Consider the following 25,303-nt stretch of genomic DNA (forward strand, 5'->3'; position numbering starts at 1 on the left):
CTTCTTTGCATACCATGCATTGATTAGCTGGAAGGCAGTGCAACATAAGCTTCGATTTCATCCAATATCAGACTGAACTGGAACTTAAAACTGAACTGATGTGTTAAGTTAATATATTCCAAATTTAGTTTTCAGTTATGCTTTCCTAGAAAACTTTGAACTGAACTGAACTGAAAAGTCCATATTTGCGCTGATGGCTGAACTGTGCTTGACAAGGATGCATGAAAATGAAGAAATTGATCTATAATTAGTTACTTTGGCGTACTTTTTTTTTGGGCGAATTAGCAGATAACATAAATCATGAACATCATTCTGCGAAAAGATCTGAAGTACATCCCATGTTTGCTAATCGTGGCTCAAAGGAAGCTTATGAAATTATTGTTATTTTAAATTGTAACATGTGTGAGATAGGGCTTATTTGGTGTTATGTCAGCAGCACTATACGTAAAACGATAAGAAGCGATAATAAAAAATAATCTTCACTGTTGAGGTATGTTGACTTTAATGAGTTGGCCCACAATTATAGCTACTAGCGATTTGGTCGTACTACCGCGTTGCACTTGTCCAAAAATCAACTTTTTCTGTCAAAGAGTTAACAGAATTATTAAGATTATATTAATTTTGAAAATGTGAATCTTATTTACTTCATCGTCCTAATTCTTCGCCAAACTCCTCCCAATAACGTTGTTTCTTTTCCGTATTTCTATATTCTTTGTCTTGAACATTACGTAACAATTTGTTATGGCGAACAAAATATTCTTTCTTCTTCAGGACATGGAAATTTTTGTTTTCCACTCATATTGTTGAAAAACACAAAAATTATATAAAAACTAATATTTGCATACCGAAGGTATGACAACTTTTACAGAAAAGCTAAATGAAAATTGCTTTTTACCTCGAAACCATAACGGCACATGGTACCCTATCCAACAGGCTAAATTGTTAATTATTACGAGTAAGAAATAGTACTTTGCACCACTGAAAGAGGGCGAAAAATAAAATAAAAATATGCAAACATCCCAATTTCGTAAAAAGTGAACATGTACAGATAGTGTAACTTGGGCAGAGATGCCCCACTTTTCCTTATAATTATTTTTTCATATTTAGGAATTTTTAGGAGATCCGAGTATGGGTACCGTGCATTCATCAAATTATCAACTATAAACCTGCAATGCTAATTTTATTTATTACGGCACTGATTAATAACCATAATTAAAGGAAATAAATGTCACAAAAGGGCGTCTTTGGCGTGGATATGGTTAAAGATTCCCCAGTTTCAATTACATAAAAAACTCATAATATTCAATCAAATTCTGATTAAAAACAAAGAAATTGTTCAGTAAAATGGAGAAACTGAGTTTATCTATTCCTTTAACACCACTTTTCACTTTCTGACATTCTTACTAACACTTTTTTACTTTTGTTATTCCTCCCACAGTCAATGCAAGTGTCAGAAAATATGGTGCCGTTTTCATGTTGCCACTTTTTGCACACGATACACATAATCCAGTCACATTCTTCTCTTGTCACATAATAATACTCATGACACTCTTTGCACCTGTCATCATCGCCATTTTTACTATTGCCTGTGTCACTTGAAGTCAACTCGACTACTCTCTTCGAAGCCTTGGCAATTGATTTTTGTTCCTTGGAAACACCTTTGGTGGCAACCTTCAGACGATTGTCGCTCGTTAAGATCTCCCCATGAATATTCCTCTTCACTCTTGATGTTCTTGGGATTGTTATCTTTGGCGGAGTGGATATTTCCAATAGGATTTTGTTTGGCGTTTATATTTGTGAAGAAGGTACTACTGAACAAGTGTGCTTGGTTACTGGAGTTGATATGATTGAAGATGAGGTGGACAGTGATGTACTACAGCATGGTTCAGGGATTTCATTTACTCCCATTTTCTTTTCTCGCACTGCAGACATAGCCTGTGCAAGAGACTCTTCGCTCCATCTACCCCAACCAGAAGCCTCCTTTCTTAAATATTTTCCCATCTAGAAAAATATTAAAGAAAATAAGTAATTATGCCTACTTATTTTTTACTTCTTTTATACTTATTATTTATTAATTATTGATTTTATTTCTAAAATATATTTGTTGGGCCTATTAAAAACCTAATTGCAAAATATTCTACATATCAATGTCTAATTTCTCATCCCTGATTGTATTTTTCTTTGTAAACAAATAATCTTACAGCAAACAGCAGCGGGGCATCTCTACCCAGTAATAGTGAGGCATCTTTGCCCAAACGTGGAGCAAAGACGCCCCAGCTTGTACGTGACTTTCCGCTGTCTGGCCAAACAATGAAATGTTACGAATCCTTAGTAAAGATACTATTCTTCCTCCATACAGAGCAGTTTTCAAACACCTTCATACATGTAAGCACAAAATTAAATTAAATGTTAACTCTCCAAAATAGTAGAACCTTAAAATCATGGTACTTACATTAAAACAAAATGCTAACGCACAGAGAAACAACGAAACCGCGCGACTTGCATGTACACAAACTCACAACTGAAAGCTCTTCTAAGTGTGAGACTTGTGATGTCATCTAGTGTTGTGGTTTTCAACTAACTGATAGTGGGGCATCTGTGGCACATGGGGCGTCTCCGCCTAGTTTACCCTTATGTACCTATAATAATAACCTTACTACATTGCAACAATCACACCAAAATTGAGAACTGAACTGAAAAAACGAATGCCACCGTAATTTATTTTTCTCACCTAGAATTCTGGTGGAAAACTTAAAGTTCCAGTGACAAACTGAAAAAAGTATAGATTCAGGTGTCAGTTACGTTCAGATTACATTAATTCAGTTAAGTTCTAGTCTAAGGAAAACACTCTCTTAAGAAGTAATGGGCTCGTTCATGGTCACATGACTCTCTACCTAAAAAGGTTCAGTTCAGGTTTAAATTCAGTTCAGTTAAGTTCTATATTCAGATTAGAGGAACGCGAGCCTTTAAACAGATGATCAGCTAGACTGTAATGCCTTGTTTCATTCTAAAAGTGGCTGTTACTGTTTTCATTGGCAATTCCAATGTATTTGTTCCCTTTGCTTCATGTAATTTTTGTTCTTTAACTGAGTTTCATCGTTTATGTCCTGTTTCTTTTATGAAATGTTTTATGTTGGAGATTTGTTTTGGTAGTTCTATTTTATCGGTTGATGGTTTCTTCCTCACTCTGACACCTCTTTTTGCTAATTTCTCTGCAAATCATTTCCCATGCTTCCTCCTATATGGGCGGGTATTTATTTAATATAATTTGCTTATTTATTGCTCTTACTGTTTTGATTAGATTTATTATTTTTTGATATTGTTTTATTGCCGTGTTGTTGAAGTTTACCATGCTTTTATTGATGATTTGAAATCTGAAAGGATTACATTACCTATATAAAATGTTTTCCAATACTGACTTGATTGCTATTAGTTCTCTATCAAACTGCAGAAACTATATGGCAACAAAAACGAACATCAGTGTTTTCACACTCGCAGTGACACAAATCACATGGTAACTAGAAAAAGTTTTATTGAATCTACAATCCTACTACGCATAACGTAAATCTGATTTTCGTTGTGTTTTTTAACTCGTCATAAATTAATCTGAAAGATAGGAAAACTTAACAAATGTACACAAGGCACAAATTAAATAAATAGATTGTATTACATACACTAAATTTACACAGTTCCACTTAATAAACAATCCGCACATTGAAATGGGTGTCGCAATGCTTACAATAACCGGAGAGAAAAATAAGCGTTCAGTGACAGGTAGGTTTCCTTTGTTCAGGCTTTTAGTATGCCTTGCATATACATATGCTATTTGGATGTGGCACAAGAAAAATCGGCCCGCCACGAGCAGATAGGCCCACAAACAACAATTGAAAGAAATAAAAAATAAGCTAATGCAAAGGTCTGTATTTACTGACGCGATTTTGTCTTTTACATTAGGTGCTGAAAATGACCTCCTTGTGCTTCAAATTCACTTTTGGGCGCACCTTAACTGTTATTATACACTTTTCGCAACTCTGCTTCATCAATTCTCCAAATTTCATTACGAATATTGTCCTTTAAGTCTTCTAATGTCATTGGATTATTTTGGTACACTTTTCCCTTTAGACTGCCCCACAGATAAAAGTCACAAGGTGTAAGGTCCGGAGAACGCGGCGGTCAGAATCCTTTGCTGATAGTCCTTTCTTCTGTGAATTTTTCATGAATTCGTGAAATTGACTCGCGTGAAGTGTGACAGGTTGCCCCATCCTGTTGAAAGACAGCGCACAAGCGTTCATGGGGTGTCAACTGTGCGTAAAATTCCTCGCATATACACATCCAGTGTTTACTGTTGTTTAAAAAATATGGGACACACAATCCGACTTGCTGACACAGCACACACACTCCGATTTTTCATTCGTGAAGAGGTTCCTCATGAATCGTATAGGGATTGTTTGTTGACCAGGATCTGGTGTTCTGGGAGTTTCCATGTCCTGTCAGATGGAACCAGGCTTCATCACTCATGAAATACAGCAGCGAATCCAACATTCCATTCTCAAATGTTTGACATAGCTATGTGCAGTAATCCACACGTTTTGCCTTGCTTCCTCCTTCAGTTCTTGGACATATGTCATTTTGTAGCGCTTCATCCCTATATGGTGTAAAACACTTTGACAAGACCTACGCGAAACGTTCACGTGTTGCGACAACTTACGTGTCGACTTCTTAGGACTCTGGATCATTCGTGCTCGAATATCCGCGATCGCAGCAGGTGTACGAACGGACGGGGCTCGATTCTTTTTTGTGTTTGCAACCGATTTTGTAGTACGGCACTTTTTCACCAAATCCTGTACACTGCTCTTTGCTGGTATGGAAACGCCAGGAAACATGTTTGCAAAAATGTCCCGCGTTTCCTTAAATGAACCGGTAGACACGTACGCCTCCACTATTGCAATTCTTTCTTGAAGAGAATACATCTCGCTGAGATATTTACTTCACTATTCTGAACCAAGCTTTCACGGATTTCGTACTGACAATACAATGCAAAACATAGTCACAACAGCTTCGCAACAATAGGTGACAAATTTGCGGGCGACAGTGAGCAGCTCGTACTCGCGAATTTTCGTAAGATCGAGAATCAGTGACAGGTTAGGTTTAGTTTGTTCCGGCTTTTGGTATGTCTTGGGAATACGATTTTTGATTGATAACATTCGCTTTCCCTCAGAGTGCTAAATGATTGTGGTACCACTGAATTATGTCAATTTTTCTTTGAAAAAATCGTGTATGAGCTATAAAAACTATTTGGGGAGGGCAGGGTGGGTTTATAGCTTTCGCAGTGGTCACCAGACAGCGGATCCCTACACAGCCACTAGACATCACGTCCCTTGGCTTACGGAGGGAGCGTAGCAATGAGTTCAAGACTTTCCTGCATTTGACGTACAGTACATCTAACGTTCAGTATCGGGACCGAAAATCCACTGTCTGGTTATGACCAAAGCTCGGAACTTGGGGACTTGTGTCTTTACACATGGTTAAGCGACCGTACTCCAATATCAACAAACTCCCGCTTCCAGCACGGAGGTACTGTCAGGTCTGATGGAAGAACATATTGATAGTATTACGGCAGGTTGAAACACGTAATTTTTAGCATATAATATATAATAAAAATAAACATGAGAAATATATCAACTTTACTGTTCTCCTCTGTACATTTTATTACAGTGTATTCGAATATTTCCGAACCCATAACTTCTTCATATGATATGAAACGAGAAAAATTTATTTCCACGTCATATGAAGTGACGAGAGCAAACTTAAAACACTGAATGTTTTCACTGTCACTGTTTTCTGGTCGATTTTCAGCACTTGCTAGCTGATCTCGTATCTGAGAAAAATAAGTAGGCCTATATCCTAAATTTTTCTCGAAAATAATTTTCAATTTGTGTGTCACTATTAGGGCAGGCTCCTCTACGACTTGATCCATGGCTATGAACAGATTTTCCACTAATTTAAGGGACTGCAATGTCTTTCAATGAATGCCTCTAATTTATGTGTGGCACAACTTACAAAATATAAACTCTCCATTCGAAAACAAATAAGGTATCTCCTCCGAATTCCTCGACGAATTCTGTACCTAAAGTTTAAAAAATTTATTTTTAAACTTATATAGTACCCATTCGAATAACACGTATTTTCTAATTCTTCAAACAGACCGTTTTCCTGTAATTCTCTGAATGTCATTGGCTTCGAAATGACACAGTTTCCCCATCCGTCTTCCTGTTATTCGATGTGACCACTTTCTCAGTACACACGACTGTCCCTGAGCACTTGCAGCGTGAGCTTTGTGTACATCGTACCTTAACCTTACTCATGCACACGACACACAAGTCCCCAAGTTCCGAGCTTTGGTTATGACATCAAGTCCCTAGAATGGTGTGTTACAATTTGAGATAATTTTCAGTTATTTAAGTACAGTAGGTTTTTTTCTTCCGTGTGTGGTGGGTAGCTGGATCGAAGATTTACCCCACATGAAATAAAAACAATAGCTTTAGTAACCATAAAAGAAAGTTATCCAGAAAACAAATGGCTGAAAATACGTACAGGTCGCTCGCTCATGAACAATAAAAATTATGCAGACAGGTATGTATTGTACTGAATTTGAGCAAACGGAAATTTAAGTCATTCTGATAGACTTACAATAAAATATTTTGAAAGGAACGTACTGGAAATCATCAATTCAATTAAGTCTAATAATCTAACTTAGGGTTCATGATGATGATGATGATGATGATGATGTTGATGTTGATGTTGATGTTGATGATCTCTTAATATACACGGTGGCCATAAAGTCTTTCCAACATTACAATTTGTTATAAAATAAAAACTATTAAAGTTAGAGTTGTGTTACTTGTGACAGATGAAAGACAAACTTTTGAAGTTTGTAAAAAAAATGTCAGTACACTTCCACATGTGCACCTCTTGTCGCCCGCAAAACATCTAAGCGATATTCAACTTCACACCACACGTTATGCAGCATTTCTTGGGCGACACTAGTAACAGCGTCAGTTATCCTTCTTCTCAAGGTATTCAGATCAAGTATACGAGTTGCATATAGCCTATCCTTGACATAACCCCAAAAGAGAAAGCCTAGTGGGGTTATGTCTTAAAATTTCGGTCGCAAAGCAGCACGGCGAGGCTCCAAAGTTTGCGTTATCTGAACATTATAAGCAAAATTTTTTGCACTGAGGACGGTGGGATTCAAAGTTCACGAGACGCACGTCGAGTAGATTTGGAAGGGCTTCTTTGAAATGAGTGCCGCATAGTCTCAACTCTCTCTTCCGTCATGGATGGACGTCCTGATCGCGGACGGGAGTTTACACTTTCAGTCTCCTTAAACTTTGTGTACCATGTGTACGATGCTTTGTAATCGGGTGGTGGTCATCCATATTCCCTCCTAAAATTTCTTTGAACAGTAATTTGTGAATGTGGCTTGTGGTATCATAGAACACAAAAATGGGGTTTTTTCTTGCTCTGACTACATTTTGGATTCTGTATAAATTAATCTGGAATCAAAAGAAAAAACATTGAAAACTTTAAAAGTTTATCTTTCGTCTGTTACAAGTCACATAACTCTAACTTTAATTTATTTTATTTTAGTAGGTTATTTTACGACGCTTTATCAACAGCTCAGGTTATTTAGCGTCTGAATGAGGTGAAGGTGATAATGCCGGTGAAATGAGTCCGAGGTCCAACACTGAAAGTTACCCAGCATTTTCTCATATTGGGTTGAGGGAAAACCCCGGAAAAAACCTCAACGAGGTAACTTTCCCCAACCGGGAATCGAACCCGGGCCACCTGGTTTCGCGGCTAGGCATGCTAACCGTTACTCCACAGGTGTGGACTCTCTAACTTTAATAGTCTCTTTTTCATAACAAGTTGTAATGTTGGAAAGACTTTGTGTATATAGGATGGACGGGGGGATTTGCTTTGAGTTTCAATGCCGGTTACATTGTTTAATACATATTCACAAGATAATGTTGTGAAGTAAATTAAACGTAACACACATTAACTTGGTGCTGTACTTGTTGCATACAAATATTACGTCCTTTGAGACGATACTGTGTGTTACGACTACAGAATGCTTTATGCCACTCCTCACTGTAAAATAAAGGAAGGAGTGAAATAGGTGGATAGGGAGGAGGGTAGAGGCAGAAATCATAGTGACAGCCAGAATATTGACTCAGGTGGCTTGATGTCATGTAATACGCAGTAAACTTGACTTCAGGATTTGTTGAAATTAATGATATTATGGAAGAACACAGCATGACGTAACGTAACGATAACAAAAGGAACACGGAACCATAGAAATGGATTAATGGATTATTCAAAGCATTTTGTACTTGAACTTATTTACAAATGGCTTTTAAGGAACCCGCAGGTTCGTTGCCGTCCTCACATAAGCCCGCCACCGGACGCAAGATTAATCCAGTCTCTATACTTCGTTCCATAATGTCTGGCAGGCGATGTAAATATTGCCGACAGAGGAGGAGGAGAGAAGTATAATTGCTTTTCAACCAATGGCAGAGGTCTCATTCCACACTTGTCATGAAATAGAACGCTTCAGACAGCCCAACTTCAAGATAAGCGTGAAATGAGAGCTCAACCATTGGTTCAGTAGCAATTTACCCTTCGCTCTATTTCTGAGGGCTATATTTACAATTCAACATTTCATAGCATAAATACACGTGAAAAAATGACTCTCATACTCCATCGGCAAGTCTATCGTGCTATCAAAAAGGAGTAAAAATTTTTAATAGCCTCCCTATCGATATAAAAAATGAAACTCAAACATAAGATCATTTATGGCAAAATTAAAGAAGTACCTAATTTCTCACGTCTTCTATTCTGTAGGTGAATTCATGACATTCAATAACGCTTCATGAAATTGATACTAAAACTTTGTGTTGTATTAGTAGACTATAATGTAAATCTCTTCTGTATATATTTCATCTAGACTGTGACTATAAATTAAGAATATATAATAGTATTAAGTTTTTTGACTTGTTACCATATTCTAGCTGTGAAGCAATGTGTGAATACCATGGAATGTTAATAAATACAATACAATGCAAGGCCTGTCAGACATTATGGAACAAAGTACCTTAGTATCATTTCCACCACTCTCAAATCCATTTTAATATTATCCTCACATCTACAACTCTGCCTCCTCAAACGTATTTTTTCCTTCGGCCTCCCAACTAACACTCTATATGCATTTCTGGATTTGCCGATAACTTACGTGCTAATGTCCTGACCATCTCAAACGTCTGGATTTAATATTACTAATTTTATCAGGTGAAGAATATAATGCGTGCAGTTCTGTGTTGCGTAACTTTTCTGTTCTCCTGTAACTTCGTCCCTCTTAGCCCCAAATATTTTCCTAAGCACCGTATTTCAAACACCCTTAACCTCAGTTCCTATCTCAAAGTGAGAATCAAAGTTTCACAACCAAATAGAACAATTGATAATATAACTGTTTTATAAATTCTAACTTTCAGTTTTTTTAAGAGCAGACTGGATAACAAAAGCTTCACAACCGAATAATAACAGGCATTTCCCATATTTCGAGTGTCCTTTATATTTGTTACTATTGCCGTAAGATACTTATTTCAACTTTTTTATCTTTTCAAAGAATAAATTTTCAATTTTTATATTTGCAGTTCGTACTATATTCTGGTCACGAGACATAAGCATACACTTTGTCTTTTCGGGATTTACTTCCAAACCTATCTCATTACTTGCGTCAAGTAAAATTCTCGTGTTTCTCCTAATAGTTTGTGGATTTTTTCAAACATATTCACGTTATCCGCATAGACAAACAGCTCATTCTGTCATCTCGGACTTTCCTAATGGCGTATTCTAAAGCAAAGTTAAAAAGTAAAGGTGATAGTGCATCTCCTTGCTTTAGCCCGCAGTGACTTCGAAAAGCGTCAGATAGAAACTGGCCTATACGGACTCTGCTGTACGTTTCACTGTGACACATTTTAATTAATCGAACTAGTTTTTTGGGGATACCAAATTCAATAAGAATATATATAAACTTCTCTCTTCACCGAGTCATATGCCTTTTTTTAAAGCTATGAATAACTGATATACTGTAACCTTATAGTCCCATTGTTTCTCCAATATCTGTCGAATACAATAAGTCTGATCAGTAGTCGATCTATTACGCCTGATGATCCCCAGTATTTAGAAAATGAGTCGACCTGGTTGGCAAGTTGGTATAGCGCTGGCCTTCAATGCCCAAGGTTGCGGGTTCGATCCCGGGCCAGGTCGGTGGCATTTAAGTGTGCTTAAATGCGACAGGCTCATGTCAGTAGATTTACTGGCATGTAAAAGAACTCCTGCGGGACAAAATTCCGGCACATCCGGCGACGCTGATATAACCTCTGCAGTTGCGAGCGTCGTTAAATAAAACATAACAACATTTAGAAAATGAACAAATACACGGTGTCTAGAGTAGGAGGTGGCAATAATAATAATAATAATAATAATAATAATAATAATATAGCGTCGATAGAATTGGTGATAGATGGTATTTGGCGAGGTGAGTCCGAGGATTCACTATATATTACCTGACATTTGCCTCACGGTTGAGGAAACCCTCGGAGAAAATCCAACCAGATAATCAGCCCTAGCGGGAATCGAACCTGTGGGTCGGGACAAGTTACCTGGTTAAGTTTTTTCAGGAGTTTTCCCTCAACTCAATATGAGCAAATGCTGGGTAACTTTCGGTGTTGGACCCGGGACTCATTTCAACGGCATTATCATCTGCATCTCATTCAAACGCTACATAACCTAAGACGTTGATAAAGCGTCGTAAAATAAACTAATAAAACTAAAAAAAATCGAACCTGCGTCCGAGCGCAACTCCGGATCGGTAGGAAAGCTCCTTAGCCGACTGAGCTACACTGGTGGTATTATTATGATTATGATGATTGAATATTATTATTATTATTATTATTATTATTATTATTATTATTATTTATTATTATTATTATTATTATAAATTAAGGATGGCTGAACTGAATTTGTTGAAGAGTAGGATATTGAAAGTGCCTTGAATAGCGTTTGATTTGATTTGCTTGCAGGCTGGCATTGATTCGCAAAGGCTACCTGGATTCCCTTCGTAAGGAAGATGCAATTCCATTAATTATTCCAGGACTGATGCTCCTCTTCTCCGGGTGCAGCGTCTCCAGCGCACTCTGCATGTGGATGTGGGTTATTTTGGTGTCCAGTTTTTTTTTCGGCGCCATCAGTTTAAATGGAGCTCATCATCATCCTGAAATTTTCCACGACGGCGACGCTCCCAGGTAAGTTCCGACATCGCATTTGATTTAATTAAAACTTGCTAGATAACTAAGTTGTTGCTTGGATTGTCATTGCGAAAATGCGAAACTTCAGAGCGTTGCAGATAGGCCCATTAGTAGCACGTCTGGCAACAAGGAGAAGCGAATTAGACAGGACAGGCGAACCCAGATGTAGCACAAGACTGCGCATTATTAAATTATGCGTGCCTTTGATTCGGATAACTAACGGGCTCGCTTTGAAAATGTATTCTAAGAATTCTCCAAGTCTACTTTTAATTTTTAATGGACTCTAAAGGTACGTTTTCCTCGGTGCGACTATTGCGATGATCGTTCAACGATTATTGTTGAACGATGAAACGTTGAACGATAATAGTTGGTTACCATTTTGCTCGGAGCGTCTACGATTTGTTGATTTTTCACTAGTAGCGTGTTTCCATTCGCAATCACATCGTTCTAGAGCAGCCGTGGCGAAAATGTGATCGTGCGCCGAGCCACTGTGTAACCTGCAACGTGCATAGCACCTATGGAGGGAGGCGGACACCCGAAGGGGAAGTGAAGCAACTGTCTGACTTATTAACGGATTTTCATTTTCCTTACGTCAAGCACTCAAATATAATTTTGTACAGTACAGGGCTACAAACTGATGTTTAGTACGTGTAACGAAGAAAGAAATGAATAAGAAAACATAGGAAACATTATCACAACCTAAAATTAACTGTCTTCAGAATATGTCTGCGACAGAGTTTCAAAATCAGGAATTATGTCACTTAATGCCAGTCGTAGTTATCACGAAGGTATTTGTCTGTCAGTCGTGATCTAAATTTGGTTTTTACTATTTTCATTGTTGAAAATAATTTTTCACAAACGTAAGTTATAGCGAACACGGCTTCAACAGAGCAAGCGAATGACCGAAGCTTCGGATATTTATTTTTTTTTTGGCAAAGATTTGAAAAGTTCAACATTTTTCAAGTCCTTACATATAACTTTCATTTAACAGCACGTTGTTAATCTGTGAGTTTAAATTGAAGATTTAACCGTATTATTCGTACATCTGCTGAAAAAGGATCGACGTATAATACTAATAATAACAATAATAATAATAATAATAATAATAATAACAATAATAATAATAATAATAATAATAATAACACAACCTTTTAATGTTTCATCAGTAACAAGTAGTATAATGCCGTTTTATGTTATACAACCGTTTTCCTCGTAATACTTGTGGACAAATCATACATTTAATATTCTCATCATATTGGCAGCAAAAAATGCATCTTCCCATCCTACTTTGAAACTTTCGTTTTTGTAGAGGTACAGCTGTCAAAAAAAGAAGGGGCCGCACTCGTGAACAGCGAATATTTTCAAAGTCCACTTCGGGTCGCGGCGATGTTACACGATGCATGTGCTTGTACAAGCAGTTCCGGAACTATGAAAGTGTTCCATATCTACGCCTCGTAGACCAGCGGTAGAGTGCTTGTTTAATGATTCAAAGGTCGTGGGTTCGGGCCTTCTTCAAGTTTTCATTTGATTTTTTAATCGTTTTTAGCGATGTAAATGATATTCAAATTATCATTTATATCCAGTTATCGTTCTTTATGGATATCACGTTATTTATATTTTGTTATCGTTCTTTAGAGATATGAATAAAATTCAGGTCATCATTTGTATTCTGTTATCGTATTATAACGATATGAATAATAATTATTATTGTATCTCCAATGGGGGTTAGCCCTATTTTACATATGTATGTTAGGGCTATAGTTTTATACACTAAAAAGATAAGCATAAAGAGAAATGGAAAAGAAAATTAAATTAGCTTACGCGATGTAAACAAAACATAAACAATCCGTAAATTAGGCATTGCGAGTGCAAAACAAATATCAGTTATCGATTTGAAACATACAAAAACATTAACAACACACATACGTAACACTTCTATAACACAAATATGCAGCTTTCCGTACCATACATCATAAATTAATACACAATAGTCACACAAACACAATCAAACTATAATTACAACATTGCGACGACATCAAGCATCCCATAACTGACTCACATACATAACAAATCAAGCATCCGTTACAACACATACACTTCAACATAGTAACCACACTTTTAAAAGTTACAAATTTGGCTCTAAGAAGAATAAATAGGACACTGTTACTAATTACTATTCTTCTACAATTTCTTAAATACATCTGTAATAAATCTGTGAAATTCCGATATGAATAATATTCACGTTTTTTATATTGTTATCGTTCTTTAGCGATTTAAATAATATTCAAGTTATCATTTATATTCTGTTTTCCTTCATTAGCATTATAAAACAATATTCAAGTTATTTATATTGTTATTGTTCTTTCGCAATATATTAATTAAACAAACCGATATTTATCATTTATATTCTGTTATCGTTCTTTAGTGATAATGTATAAATAATATTCAAGTTATTTATATTGTAATAGTTCTTTAGCGATATAAATAACATAAATTTAATATTTGGTTTGGAAAAATCCAGTTGCATAATACTGGTATTAGTTTTTCTTTTTGTATTATTACATTATACTATCTTGAACCACAATAAAATGAAAAGGAGTAACGAGGAATTGAACCTGAAACGTTGACATCTAAATTCCGACGTTCGTCCGCTGAGCTACGAGAGCAAAAGTGTGGAAACATTTTCGGAAAAATTGGCCCAATCACACTCTAAGATTTTCTGATGATTCGTAGAAGCTAGTCCAGGATGCTGGGGGCAAAGGCTAATTGAGATTTCCCGGTCTCTGACCGGGTCAAACATCCTGATAGAATTAATATTTAACCCTTGCCGTGACTTTCGGTGAAGTCCGGAGGGCCCAATTAGTCAAATCCACTCTCCTCATCTCCACGCTTGGGCCCCCTGGAATTTAATAAGATGCGAAAGAGATAGTGGTGTGCGGAAAGCAACGGGATGTTACCGCATTTAGGCCTATCCTTCCCAAGAAAACTGCAAACATGAACAAAGGAAGCTTTTAATAGAAGAAGAAGGATCTTCTGCGGACCTCTGGAAAAAGAACTAAGGAAGAGACTAGTGAAGTGCTTTGTGTGGAGTGTGGCATTGTATGGGGAAAGAACATGGACATTACGAAACGAATTGAAGAGAAACGAATTGAAGCATTTGAAATGTGGATGTGGAGAAGAACGGTGCGTGTAAAGTGGACAGACAGAATAAGAAATAAAATTGTGTTTGAAAAAGTGAGTGAAGAAAGAATGATACTGAAACTGATTAGAAAGAGAAAAAGGAATTGGTTGGGTCTCTGGTTGAAAAGAATAATAGACGACATTAGGATATGTGGATCATATGCGGATACTAAGAGGAAGGCAGAAAATAGGAAAGATTGGAGATTGCTGGGTTTGCAATGAAAGACCTGCCCATGGACAGAACATTTATGTGTGTATGTTCAGAATGCCTGGAATATCGTGTCTAAGAACAGTCGCTATTTGCAAAGACTAGTCAATTCCATGCCCACTCGACTGCAAGATGATCGAGATAAGAGGAAGATAGACTAAATATTGAATTGTGGCTTTTTGTTTTGTTTTTTGAACGCTTAATTGTTTGAATGTTTTAAGGCCGACGCCAGTAAATTTGTTATGTTTATACCACGAAAGATATTTTATTGAGAATAAAATCTTTTTTCTTTCCATTTGCAGCCACAATATCATAATGATAAAGTCATGGCATAATATATTAATGAACCTGATGTTAATTACTAAAATAATCATAAAAGAGAAAGGAGCCATTATGTCTAGTTTGCTTCTCAAAAACAGAACAAAAAAGGACATAAAAAGCACGGGGTTGTAGTCGAACGCAGGACCTCATGAATAAGAGGCCTGAACGCTACCATTATGCTATCGAATAACACACAATATACTTCAATTATAACTGTAGATATCAGGCAACGTGGTGCAACAACATGTAACATCGCCTGTCTCCGAATTGTAGCGAAGATACCCGAAGGGAACATTGTTTCAGGAGAGCGGCCACTTTTTCTTTTGACAGCTGTACATGGTTTCTAGAGAGACATTGCGACGATATGCCACTCGCAGAGACAAATACAAATGGAACGGAGTTTGACTCCAGTGAGTGAGAGGATAGGGGTTGGAGAAGGTAGGAAGCAAGAGAAATGCATAGCTATCATTGTGAGCCACAATGTGCTCGTGAGTCACATTTTCGCCACGGCTGTTCTAGAGGAAGATTGTGTTTAACAGAATGAGTTTAATGAGTAGACGTAGAAGATTACTTAAATGCCTTTGATTGAGGTGATAGAAGACGACGAATTACTTCTCCATACGTATGGGATGAAAAGAGCCAAAAAAACACCGTCTGCATGAGCTCAATAATGAAGAGAGACTGTATCAAAAATTTAAATAACTTAATTAATAACTTAATTTTCCAACTTTATTGACAAACTCAGCCCATATATTGTCCTTGACCCTTTGATCCTTGTAGGACGCATGTGACAGCTGCCACAGTGAGGGATAATTCGCCACTTCCTCGAGAAGAATGTCATCATCCGCGTCAGAAAACGAAGGAGCCATGATACACGTCTTTCTCACAATAAACGTTAGCGATTGACGATTATATTCAACCTTTTCCTGAACGACTATTCAAGACATACGATCGTCGTTAACGACTCTAGCGGCAGTCGCTCAAAAAAACAGCTCCATATGAAATACAAAGAAATAGTGCTCAACGATTATCGTTGGACGATCATCGTTGAACGATCATCGCAATAGTCGCACCGAGGAAAACGTACCTTTAACGGGGGATATTCTTCATCACGTTCTGTGGATGTAACATCACAATTACAGTGCTCTGAGTGTTTCACTGTTAAAGTTTCCTTTCTTAGGTTCATCAGATGTAAGGAAACAAAAAGAGAACGTACGCGACCCCTTATTTTGACTCTGAACTACACATTCCGCAAGATTTTATTTGAAAAAGAAAACATGTACGTTGAAAGTTATTACGACACATTCAATCAATACCAGAATTAGAGCAGGTATCAAAAGAATTCTATCGACGTCATTAGCAATACTGAAATTGAAACAGTACCGACATAAGTATCACTGTCAAAAATGTCTATTCAATTTTTAACCCTTCTCATCGCTTGAAGTTTTAACTTCTCACATGAATGAATAAATAAATAAATAAATAGACAGACAGACAGACACACAGACAGACACACAGACAGACAGACAGACAGACAGACAGACAGACAGACAGACAGACAGACAGACAGACAGACAGACAGACAGATAGATAGATAGATAGATAGATAGATAGATAGATAGACAAGTAAATGTGAGTTACTGAATGAACAGTCAAACAACGAAACAAATAAATGAGTAAATGAATATTTAAATACTTATATGTAAGCTTAAATATATAAATATAAAAACAAATAAATAAATCAACAAATAAATAAATAAATGTAAATAACAAAGCAAATGGGCAAGTGAGCAAATGAGTAAGTAAATAATTACTTAAGTTAATAAAAAGTAAATAAATAAATAAATACAATTATAAGTAAATAAATAAACACATACATATATAACACATTTTTAAATATATGTATACATGCATAAATAAATGAGTTATATAATATATGAATAATAATAATAAATAAACGGGTATGAGGAGTTTCCTGTACTGAAAGCAAGCAGTGGCGATATAATGTCGCTCTACAAGCTTTCTCTCTACAAAAAGAATGAGAAAGAAAACTTCTTTGTTGCTCTGTCGGACAAAATGTAACATGTTTACTTTGCTCAACGGTTCAATTAGGAGTATAAAGAAACATTAATTGCCACTCTGAATAATGTATTATTATTATTATTATTATTATTATTATTATTATTAATACTGACCACTAAGTACGTATTTCTATCATTCTACTGTACGTGCATGAATATTAATATTTTTAGATCTTCTCCCTAGAAGGAAAAAGTTATTAGATTTTATATCAGTGTTAATCTTCTTAATCTTTAGATGAGGGTAACTATTTATTAGTTATTCATTTAATAATAATATTGTAGAAAAACTGATTCAAAATTATGTGCCAACGAACTGTTAAACGCCAGGAACTGACATGTCTTAAATCATAGCCAGGAAGAGAAAGATGAGATAAATAAATGTAAGGAAGTCAGCTGCCTAATGGGTTTTGAAATATCTCGTGCTCTAAAGCCTTTTAATAGAACAGAATTTCTCAAAGGTGTAATGATTAAAATAGCTTAAATAACTTGTCCATAAGAAGTTTTTAATTTTGAAAAACTACGAACTTCTCGACCAAGTATTGGGAGAAGAATTTAGAAAATTTCTGATTATATTCAAGAGGAAGGTTAAAAAAAGAAACAAGAAAAATCGTTTATTATTCACTGGCTCTTGATGACAGCAGTGACATTTCTGATACAGCAAAGCTTGAGATTTTTATCCGCGGGATTGATCAAGATGTTAGTACAGGAACCACCACTGGTTGTAGTTTTCATGCCAAGTACCTTTTCTCCGTCTCCTTACTTCATAGACTGTCTGTCGCATGTAATCACTGCAGTTCGAGTTTTTGTCACCGCTGATCTATTATCAGGCAGTACAACTCACTTGACGATATATATGTCAGAGGAAGAACAATTAGCCTATTTGTATGCATCTGAAGTCTGATTAGTGTAATATGTTACTAGTCAGCGATGTATGCAATGGAGGGGGAAAGGAACTGGCCACCCCATCCCATTATCTCCTGGCTTAGTTGCCTTATGAATGATGGCTTACAGGCGTCACTTGTGAGGTTCAGATCTGTCTTCGGACAGTTGACTAAACAATAAGTTATAATCCATGGATCTTAAATTACTTTGAAGGCCGAGAAAGGGTTGAAAGAAGCTGGATGAGCGTGTCAAGTTTTAAGCTGCGAATCGACTGCCTTTGCAACTCAGTTGGTAGAATGCTGGTTTACGACTGCTGCAGACCCGAGTTCACATCTCGGCCAATGCGGAGTTGTGAGGTTTTCTGTTAAGGTTCCCTCGTCTTTTTCTTGTCATTCCGCAAATACTAAAAATTATCAGCTGGTTGTTATAACAATGCCACATTACCTTACGAGTAGATTAAATGGGAAGAAATATATGGCTAATAAAATGTAGCCTATCGTTTTTAATTAGCTCCTTAAGATTTAATTTATATAACCGAATGATTTAATCCGTCTACAACTCTGAAATTCAGTTTTAGAAGGTATTGCCGACAGTACTCTGGAGCTTAGCAGCGGTTTTCCACTCTGGTAGCAGCATTCGAATCCCGGTGGGTCCAAGACTGTGCTTTGTGGTAGAATTTTTGTAGTGTATTAGGTCTTACTTCCGTTTCTCATCTTCATTTCATCATCGCTCCATTATAGTCATTATTATCATTAACATCATGAGATGCTATGTTGTTCGCAGACTTTGGTGCACGTAAGCAACAATAAAACCGGAAAGTAAAAAGAACTACATCTTCGGCGCGTCACTCCTAGATGGAAGTCAAGTACCCGTCTTTGCAAAAAAAAAAAATCTGTGCTGTAGGTACTTGGGATTGTACCAGAACAATGGAAGGAGTCCATAATTGTATCTATTTTTAAGAAGGGGGACAAGACTATCTGTGATAACTTTCGAGGAATATCACTTTAGCTGACGTCGTACAAAATTTTGTCCAGTATTCCTTTGAGAAGATTAACTCCATACGTAGATGAAATTATTGGGGATCACCAGTGTGGTTTTAGGCGTAATAGATCGACTATTAATCAGATTTTGTTTTTATTCGACAGATATTGGAGAAAAAATGGAGTGTAAAGGTTCAGTACATCAGTTATTCATAGATTTCAAAAAGGCATATGACTCGGTTAAGAGGGAAGTTTTATATAATATTCTTATCGAATTTGGTATTCCCAAGAAACTAGTTCGATTAATTAAAATGTGTCTCAGTAAAACTTACAGCAGAGTTCGTATAGGCCAGTTTCTATCTGATGCTTTTCCAATTCACTGCGGACTAAAGCAAGGAGATGCACTATCACCTTTACTTTTTAACTTCGCTCTAGAATATGCCATTAGGAAAGTTCAGGATAACAGACAGGGTTTGGAATTGAACGGGTTACATCAGCTGCTTATCTATGCGGATGACGTGAATAGGTTAGGAGAAAATCCACAAACGATTAGGGAAAACACGGAAATTTTACTTGAAGCAAGTAAAGCGATAGGTTTGGAAGTAAATCCCGAAAAGACAAAGTAACTTATATGATTATGTCTCGTGGCCAGAATATTGTACGAAATGGAAACATAAAAATTGGAGATTTATCCTTCGAAGAGGTGGAAAAATTCAAATATCTTGGAACAACAGTAACAAATATAAATGACACTCGGGAGGAAATTAAGCGCAGAATAAATATGGGAAATGCTTGTTATTATTCGGTTGAGAAGCTTTTGTCATCTAGTCTGCTGTCAAAAAATCTGAAGGTTAGAATTTATACAACAGTTATATTACCGGTTGTTCTGTATGGTTGTGAGACTTGAACTCTCAATTTGAGAGAGGAACAGAAATTAAGGGTGTTTTTAGGAAAATATTTGGGGCTAAGAGGGATGAAGTTACAGGAGAATGGAGAAAGTTACACAACGCAGAACAGCACGCATTGTATTCTTCACCTGATATAATTAGGAACATTAAATCCAGACGTTTGAGATGGGCAGGGCATGTAGCACGTATGGGCGAATCCAGAAATGCATATAGTGTGTTAGTTGGGAGAGCGGAGAGGAAAAGACCTTTGGGGAGACCGAGACGCAGGTGGGAGGATAATATTAAAATGAATCTGAGGGAGGTGGGATATGATGATAGAGACTGGATTAATCTTGCACAGGATAGGGACCGATGGCGGGCTTATGTGAGAGCAGCAATGAACTTGCGGGTTTCTTAAAAGCCATTTGTAAGTAAGTATGTAAGTAAGTAGGTACTTGGGATACACCGACACGTGTTACAAGTCACCCAATTTCGAGAATGAAACTACAGCCGGTGAAGGTTTAGGAGTGCGTCTACTTTGAGGGTTAGCGCAATAGATCGTAACAGGTTGCAGTGCCCCCATCCCGCAAGTTCCATTCCATACAATACATACTATCATTACGCACTCTGATGGCTTGGTGAACTGCAAGTTGATGTACTAATCTGACTGTTCAGGGTCGACCGGGACTGGGGACTGTCCCAGCTGGACACGGTGCGCGACCGCTCCGTGATGGGCAAGTACCTGTTCCTAGCCCTGACGAACTTCGGGCACCACAGCCTGCACCACATGTTCCCGACGATGGACCACAGTCGCTTGCCACAGCTGTACCCAATTTTCAGGCAGATGTGCGACGAGTTCGGCGTCCACTTCCCGCAGCGCACCGTGGCCGAGCTGTACAAGGGCCAGTTCCAACAGATCGCTCGCATCGAGCCCAATCATGTTCCTCCTGGCGGCCGCTGAACAGTGGCAGGCAGGCTACTTCATGTACTCCTCGTCTTTGTTCTATAAATCCTCTATTCCCTCATTCTCATTTTTGTTCTTTTGCTCCTTCTTACCCCCTATTTTCTCACATTTCTCTTTATGGTCCTCGTTATCGTCACTTTTTTGATCAGCCTTGTCCTCCGTCTGACTTCTTTCTCCTGACTATCCCATTTGAACTACCTGACCTGTTAGTCCTTTTTATCGTCTTTTTTTTTTCGTTAAATTCAAGTTTGCGTTGTTTCTCCTCTTTGCCATCTTTTCCCTCTTTGTCCCTTTCCAGTTTTGTTCAAATTTTGTTTCTCTTCTCTTTTTATTGTATATTTCTTTAATTTTTATTCTTTCTTATTGTTGTCTTGTTTTTGTCTTTGTCTCTTCCTATATCTTCCTCACTTTCTCTTTCTCTTCCCTCTTTTTCTCTCTTCCGTTTCCCCATTCATTCTCTTTTTCTTTCGCCTTTTTTCCTACTTTCTACTCATTTTCTTCTTTTTTTGTACCTATTCCTCTTCTTTCTCTCTTTCTTTTTCTAATTTTTCTTCACTTCCTTTTCTCGTTCTTTTTCTAGTCTTACTTCACCTCCTTTTCTCCTTTCTTTTTCTCCGTTTCATAATCTTCATTTCCTTTTCTTCTTCTTTTGTCTCTACCTATTAGGCAAACTGTTTTTTCTTCTGTTCCTATTTCTAATCTTTCTTCACTTCATTTTTCTCTTCTGTATGTATTCCGCTTCTTTCTTCTCTTCCTCTTTCTAATCTTTCTTCACTTTTTTCTCCTTCTTTCTTCTTCCCCTTTTCCTAATCTTACTTTACTTCCTTTTCTTCTTTTTTCTTCTGCTCCTTTTCATAATCTTTCTTCATTTCCTTTTCTTTTTCTTTCTTCTCTACCTATTAGGCCAACTCTTTTTTCTTCTGTTCCTATTTCTAATCTTTCTCCACTTCATTTTTCTCTTCTGTATGTATTCCGCTTCTTTCTTCTCTTCCTCTTTCTAATCTTTCTTCACTTTTTTTCTCCTTCTTTCTTCTTCCCCTTTTCCTAATCTTACTTTACTTCCTTTTCTTCTTTTTTCTTCTGCTCCTTTTCATAATCTTTCTTCATTTCCTTTTCTTTTTCTTTCTTCTCTACCTATTAGGCCAACTATTTTTTCTTCTGTTCCTATTTCTAATCTTTCTCCACTTCATTTTTCTCTTCTGTATGTATTCCGCTTCTTTCTTCTCTTCCTTTTTCTAATCTTTATTCATTTTTTTCCTCCTTTTTTCTTCTCAATCTTCACATCTTCTCTCGTCACCGTCTTCCCTTTTATCCTCTCTCTTCCTTACTTTTTCTCTTCTTTCTTCTCCTTTTTCTAATCTTTCTATTCCTATTCCTCTTTTTTATTCCGTACCTTTTCCTCCTCGTTATTCTCTTTTTCCTTCTCCTCTTTTTCCCAATGTTTCTCCTCATCATTTTTTCTTCATTCTTTTCTTTCTTTTTTCCTTCCTTCTCTTCTTGTTGCTCCCACTTTTATCTTCCTTTTCTTTTCATTTGCTTTAACACCTTATGATAAAATATGACCTTACTCTTCTACATCATCTATTGAAAAAGTTACAATATATTGGAGGGTTGAATTATGAAATTTAGTCCTTGCAGTTTCTTAAAAATGTTTTGCAAGCTTTGCACATGAGTGCACACGAGTGATCTATGTTTAATTTTCTTGCATTATATATTTTTTCTGTTTCATTATAGACTCCTCTTAGAAATAAAGTTTACTACATTTTCACTACTAGGCTATTATATTATCCAAGTTACTAGCGATTTCCTTTCTAGGACATTCAATTATAAGGGTTGCAACATATGCAACAGCTATTTGATGTTTACTACATTTACTGTTTCAGACGAAGAATTGATCATTTGAACTGGTATATTTACAAATATTATACAGAGTGTCCACAGAAAACCTCCGTGATTATGAACGGGTATATCTTCTCTGGTCCCGCGCCGTGGCGTCGTGGTCTAAGGCATCCTACCTAAGACTCGCGTTACGGAATGCGCGCTGGTTCGAGTCCTCATGGGGGAAGAAATTTTCTCATGAAATTTCGGCCAATGTATGGGACCGGTGCCCACCCAGCATCGTGATGCACTTGGGGAGCTGCGATAGGTAGCGAAATCCGGTTGCGAAAGCCAGCTATAACGGCTGGGGGGATCATCGTGCTAACCACACGATACCTCCATTCTGGTTGGATAATCGTCCACCTCTGCTTCGGCATGTGGACGTGAGGCCAGCAGCCGGCTGGTCGGTCTGGGTCCTTCACGGGCTGTACCGCCACGAATTATTATTATATCTTCTCTGTCGGTAGTTTTATGTTCCGGTATATGAAAATGGTGACATTAGAAAAAGCAACTAAAAATGTTATAGTGCATATCTCACGAACACTCAATGTGTACCCCGCGTGTGCCACAGCAGACATCAGGGCTATATTCACTCACGCCACACGCGCTCCAAAATATGTACTGAAATGGACTCGGTGACATCGCAAATATGATGTCGCAGCTATTGCAGATTCTTAGGCGGTTGAGGTACATATGTAGATGATATATTTGATGTAAGTCCATAAGAAGAAGTTACGGACATTCAAGTCGGGGGACCTCGGTGGTCACTTGCAAAAAACTTTGTCTTGGTCTCCAACGCGCTAAATCTATCTTCCTGCCAGTTGCTTGTTAAGATTGTTACGAACACTTGCTGCAATGCAGTAATCCAAAAAAACTGGCAAATACGAACGAACGAAACTCATTAACAGTTTCTATTCGCTTCTGCTGCCATCTATAGTGTTTTTTTCGGTAATTAGACATAGCGCAATATTCAAAACAGGAATTCTTTGAGTCGTCTTTCCTTATGACGCTAGTATAAAGTTCGTACTGTACACCATTATGAAATTATACCCGTTTGTAATCATGACGGAGTTCCGTGTACGTACTGTACTTTCTCATATTTCTGTGCGTTCTCAAACGATTTTTTTGTTTTGTTTTTGTTTATTCTGTTTTTTTCTCTTAATTTTGACTCTGTATTCCCTTTCGAGACTATATTTTTCATCTTTCTTTTCCTTAATCACGCACATTTACCATCATTTCAACTTCTCGCGAGACAGAGGGTCTTCTCTTGTAGCGCAGATGGGCTGTCTAACAACTTCGTCGAGCCTGCCACCCAAATTTATTGAAAGGGATATCTTCAGAGAAAATCTTGCTGTCTTTTCTGTCGAGATATCACTTTAAATTTCACAGGAAACACTTTATATTAGCTTCTATTTGTGTGGGAAATTCAATTTGATTTTCTTCGAGTTTTGTCGAACGTACCCGATCTGTGCCGAATCACAAGGGAACTACTTTCCTGGACATTTGTGAATTGTCTAAAAATCTCCTACATACATTATATTCAGCCTAATTCATCTCGGCTACTCAATGGCTTTACCATAATTAACTGTTTGATCTTTTGGGTTATCATAAAGATAATAACGTCTCTCTCCGAACTGCTCCCCGTAAATAGAGGTAGCCTAAGGTAGGGACGTCTGCTAGGAAGGCTGTTCCGTTCCAAGCTGTTCATTGTACTTCTTCCCACTTTTTACACATCTCTTTAATCTCTTTTGAAGAAAGGAATTCGTCCGCTCTTTCCTCCTTTTCCTTCTCAAACAAGATCCTCTCCATTGCCTCTTGCTGTTGCTCGCAATGCAGATCCATCTGCTCGTCGGTGGTTACGTACAAATCGTGCTGCTCGTATTGCAAGACATCGCTCGTTTATCAAACATAAATGTTTCCTCATTGTTCGGTCGTTTTGAAAAATACTCGCAAACCAAGTTACTCGTAATCCAAGGTATTACTGTATGTATAAGGAAGGCATAAAATAAGAAAGATTAGTTAATGTTGAGCAGAAAACTACGAATGGATGAATTTTTTTTAAATTAGTTTTTTTTTCGGCGCTTTATCAACTGGTATAATTATCTAGGGCCGTATTCATAGACATGTTTAGCGCGGGCTTTGGTGGATGATCAGCGTTTTTCGTATTCATAAACCAGTGTTAGCGATAGGATATGATTTCAATTCTGTACAAGTAACCAGTGGATAGCCGAGGCTAGCTTAGTACGCTCGTAGGGCGTGCTGCGAAATGTTTATGAATAGCACCCCTAGCGTCTGAATGAGATGAAGGTGATAATGCCAACGAAATGAGACTAGGTTTCAGCGTCGAAAGTTACCCAGCATTGGCTCTAAATTTGTTGAGGAAAAACTCCGGGAAAAAACCTCAAGCAGGTAACTTGTCCAACCAGAAGTTGAACCCGGGCCTATGCTAACGGTTACTCGCAGCGATGGACTGCATGAATGAATGAATGAATGAATTAATTAATTAATTAATTAAAGGAAACCTATGTCAGTCATTGTACTTTAAAGTTTATG

General features: G+C 37.3%; 1 protein-coding gene across 1 annotated transcript in view; it reads left to right on the plus strand.

Moving 5' to 3' along the window:
- The window catches only part of LOC138697343 (cytochrome b5-related protein-like), a 75,142-nt gene extending 52,502 nt beyond the window's left edge, over window positions 1–22,640 (plus strand). The window contains exons 6-7 of the mRNA XM_069822774.1: window positions 11,145–11,366; window positions 20,584–22,640. Of these exons, the coding sequence (XP_069678875.1) occupies window positions 11,145–11,366; window positions 20,584–20,869 (508 nt within the window). The 3' untranslated portion in view covers window positions 20,870–22,640. The remainder of the gene's footprint in view (window positions 1–11,144; window positions 11,367–20,583) is intronic.
- Window positions 22,641–25,303: the final 2,663 nt, after the last annotated feature.

Source organism: Periplaneta americana, chromosome 1 (genome assembly GCF_040183065.1).
Source record: "Periplaneta americana isolate PAMFEO1 chromosome 1, P.americana_PAMFEO1_priV1, whole genome shotgun sequence".
In the NCBI taxonomy this organism is placed as follows: domain Eukaryota; kingdom Metazoa; phylum Arthropoda; class Insecta; order Blattodea; family Blattidae; genus Periplaneta; species Periplaneta americana.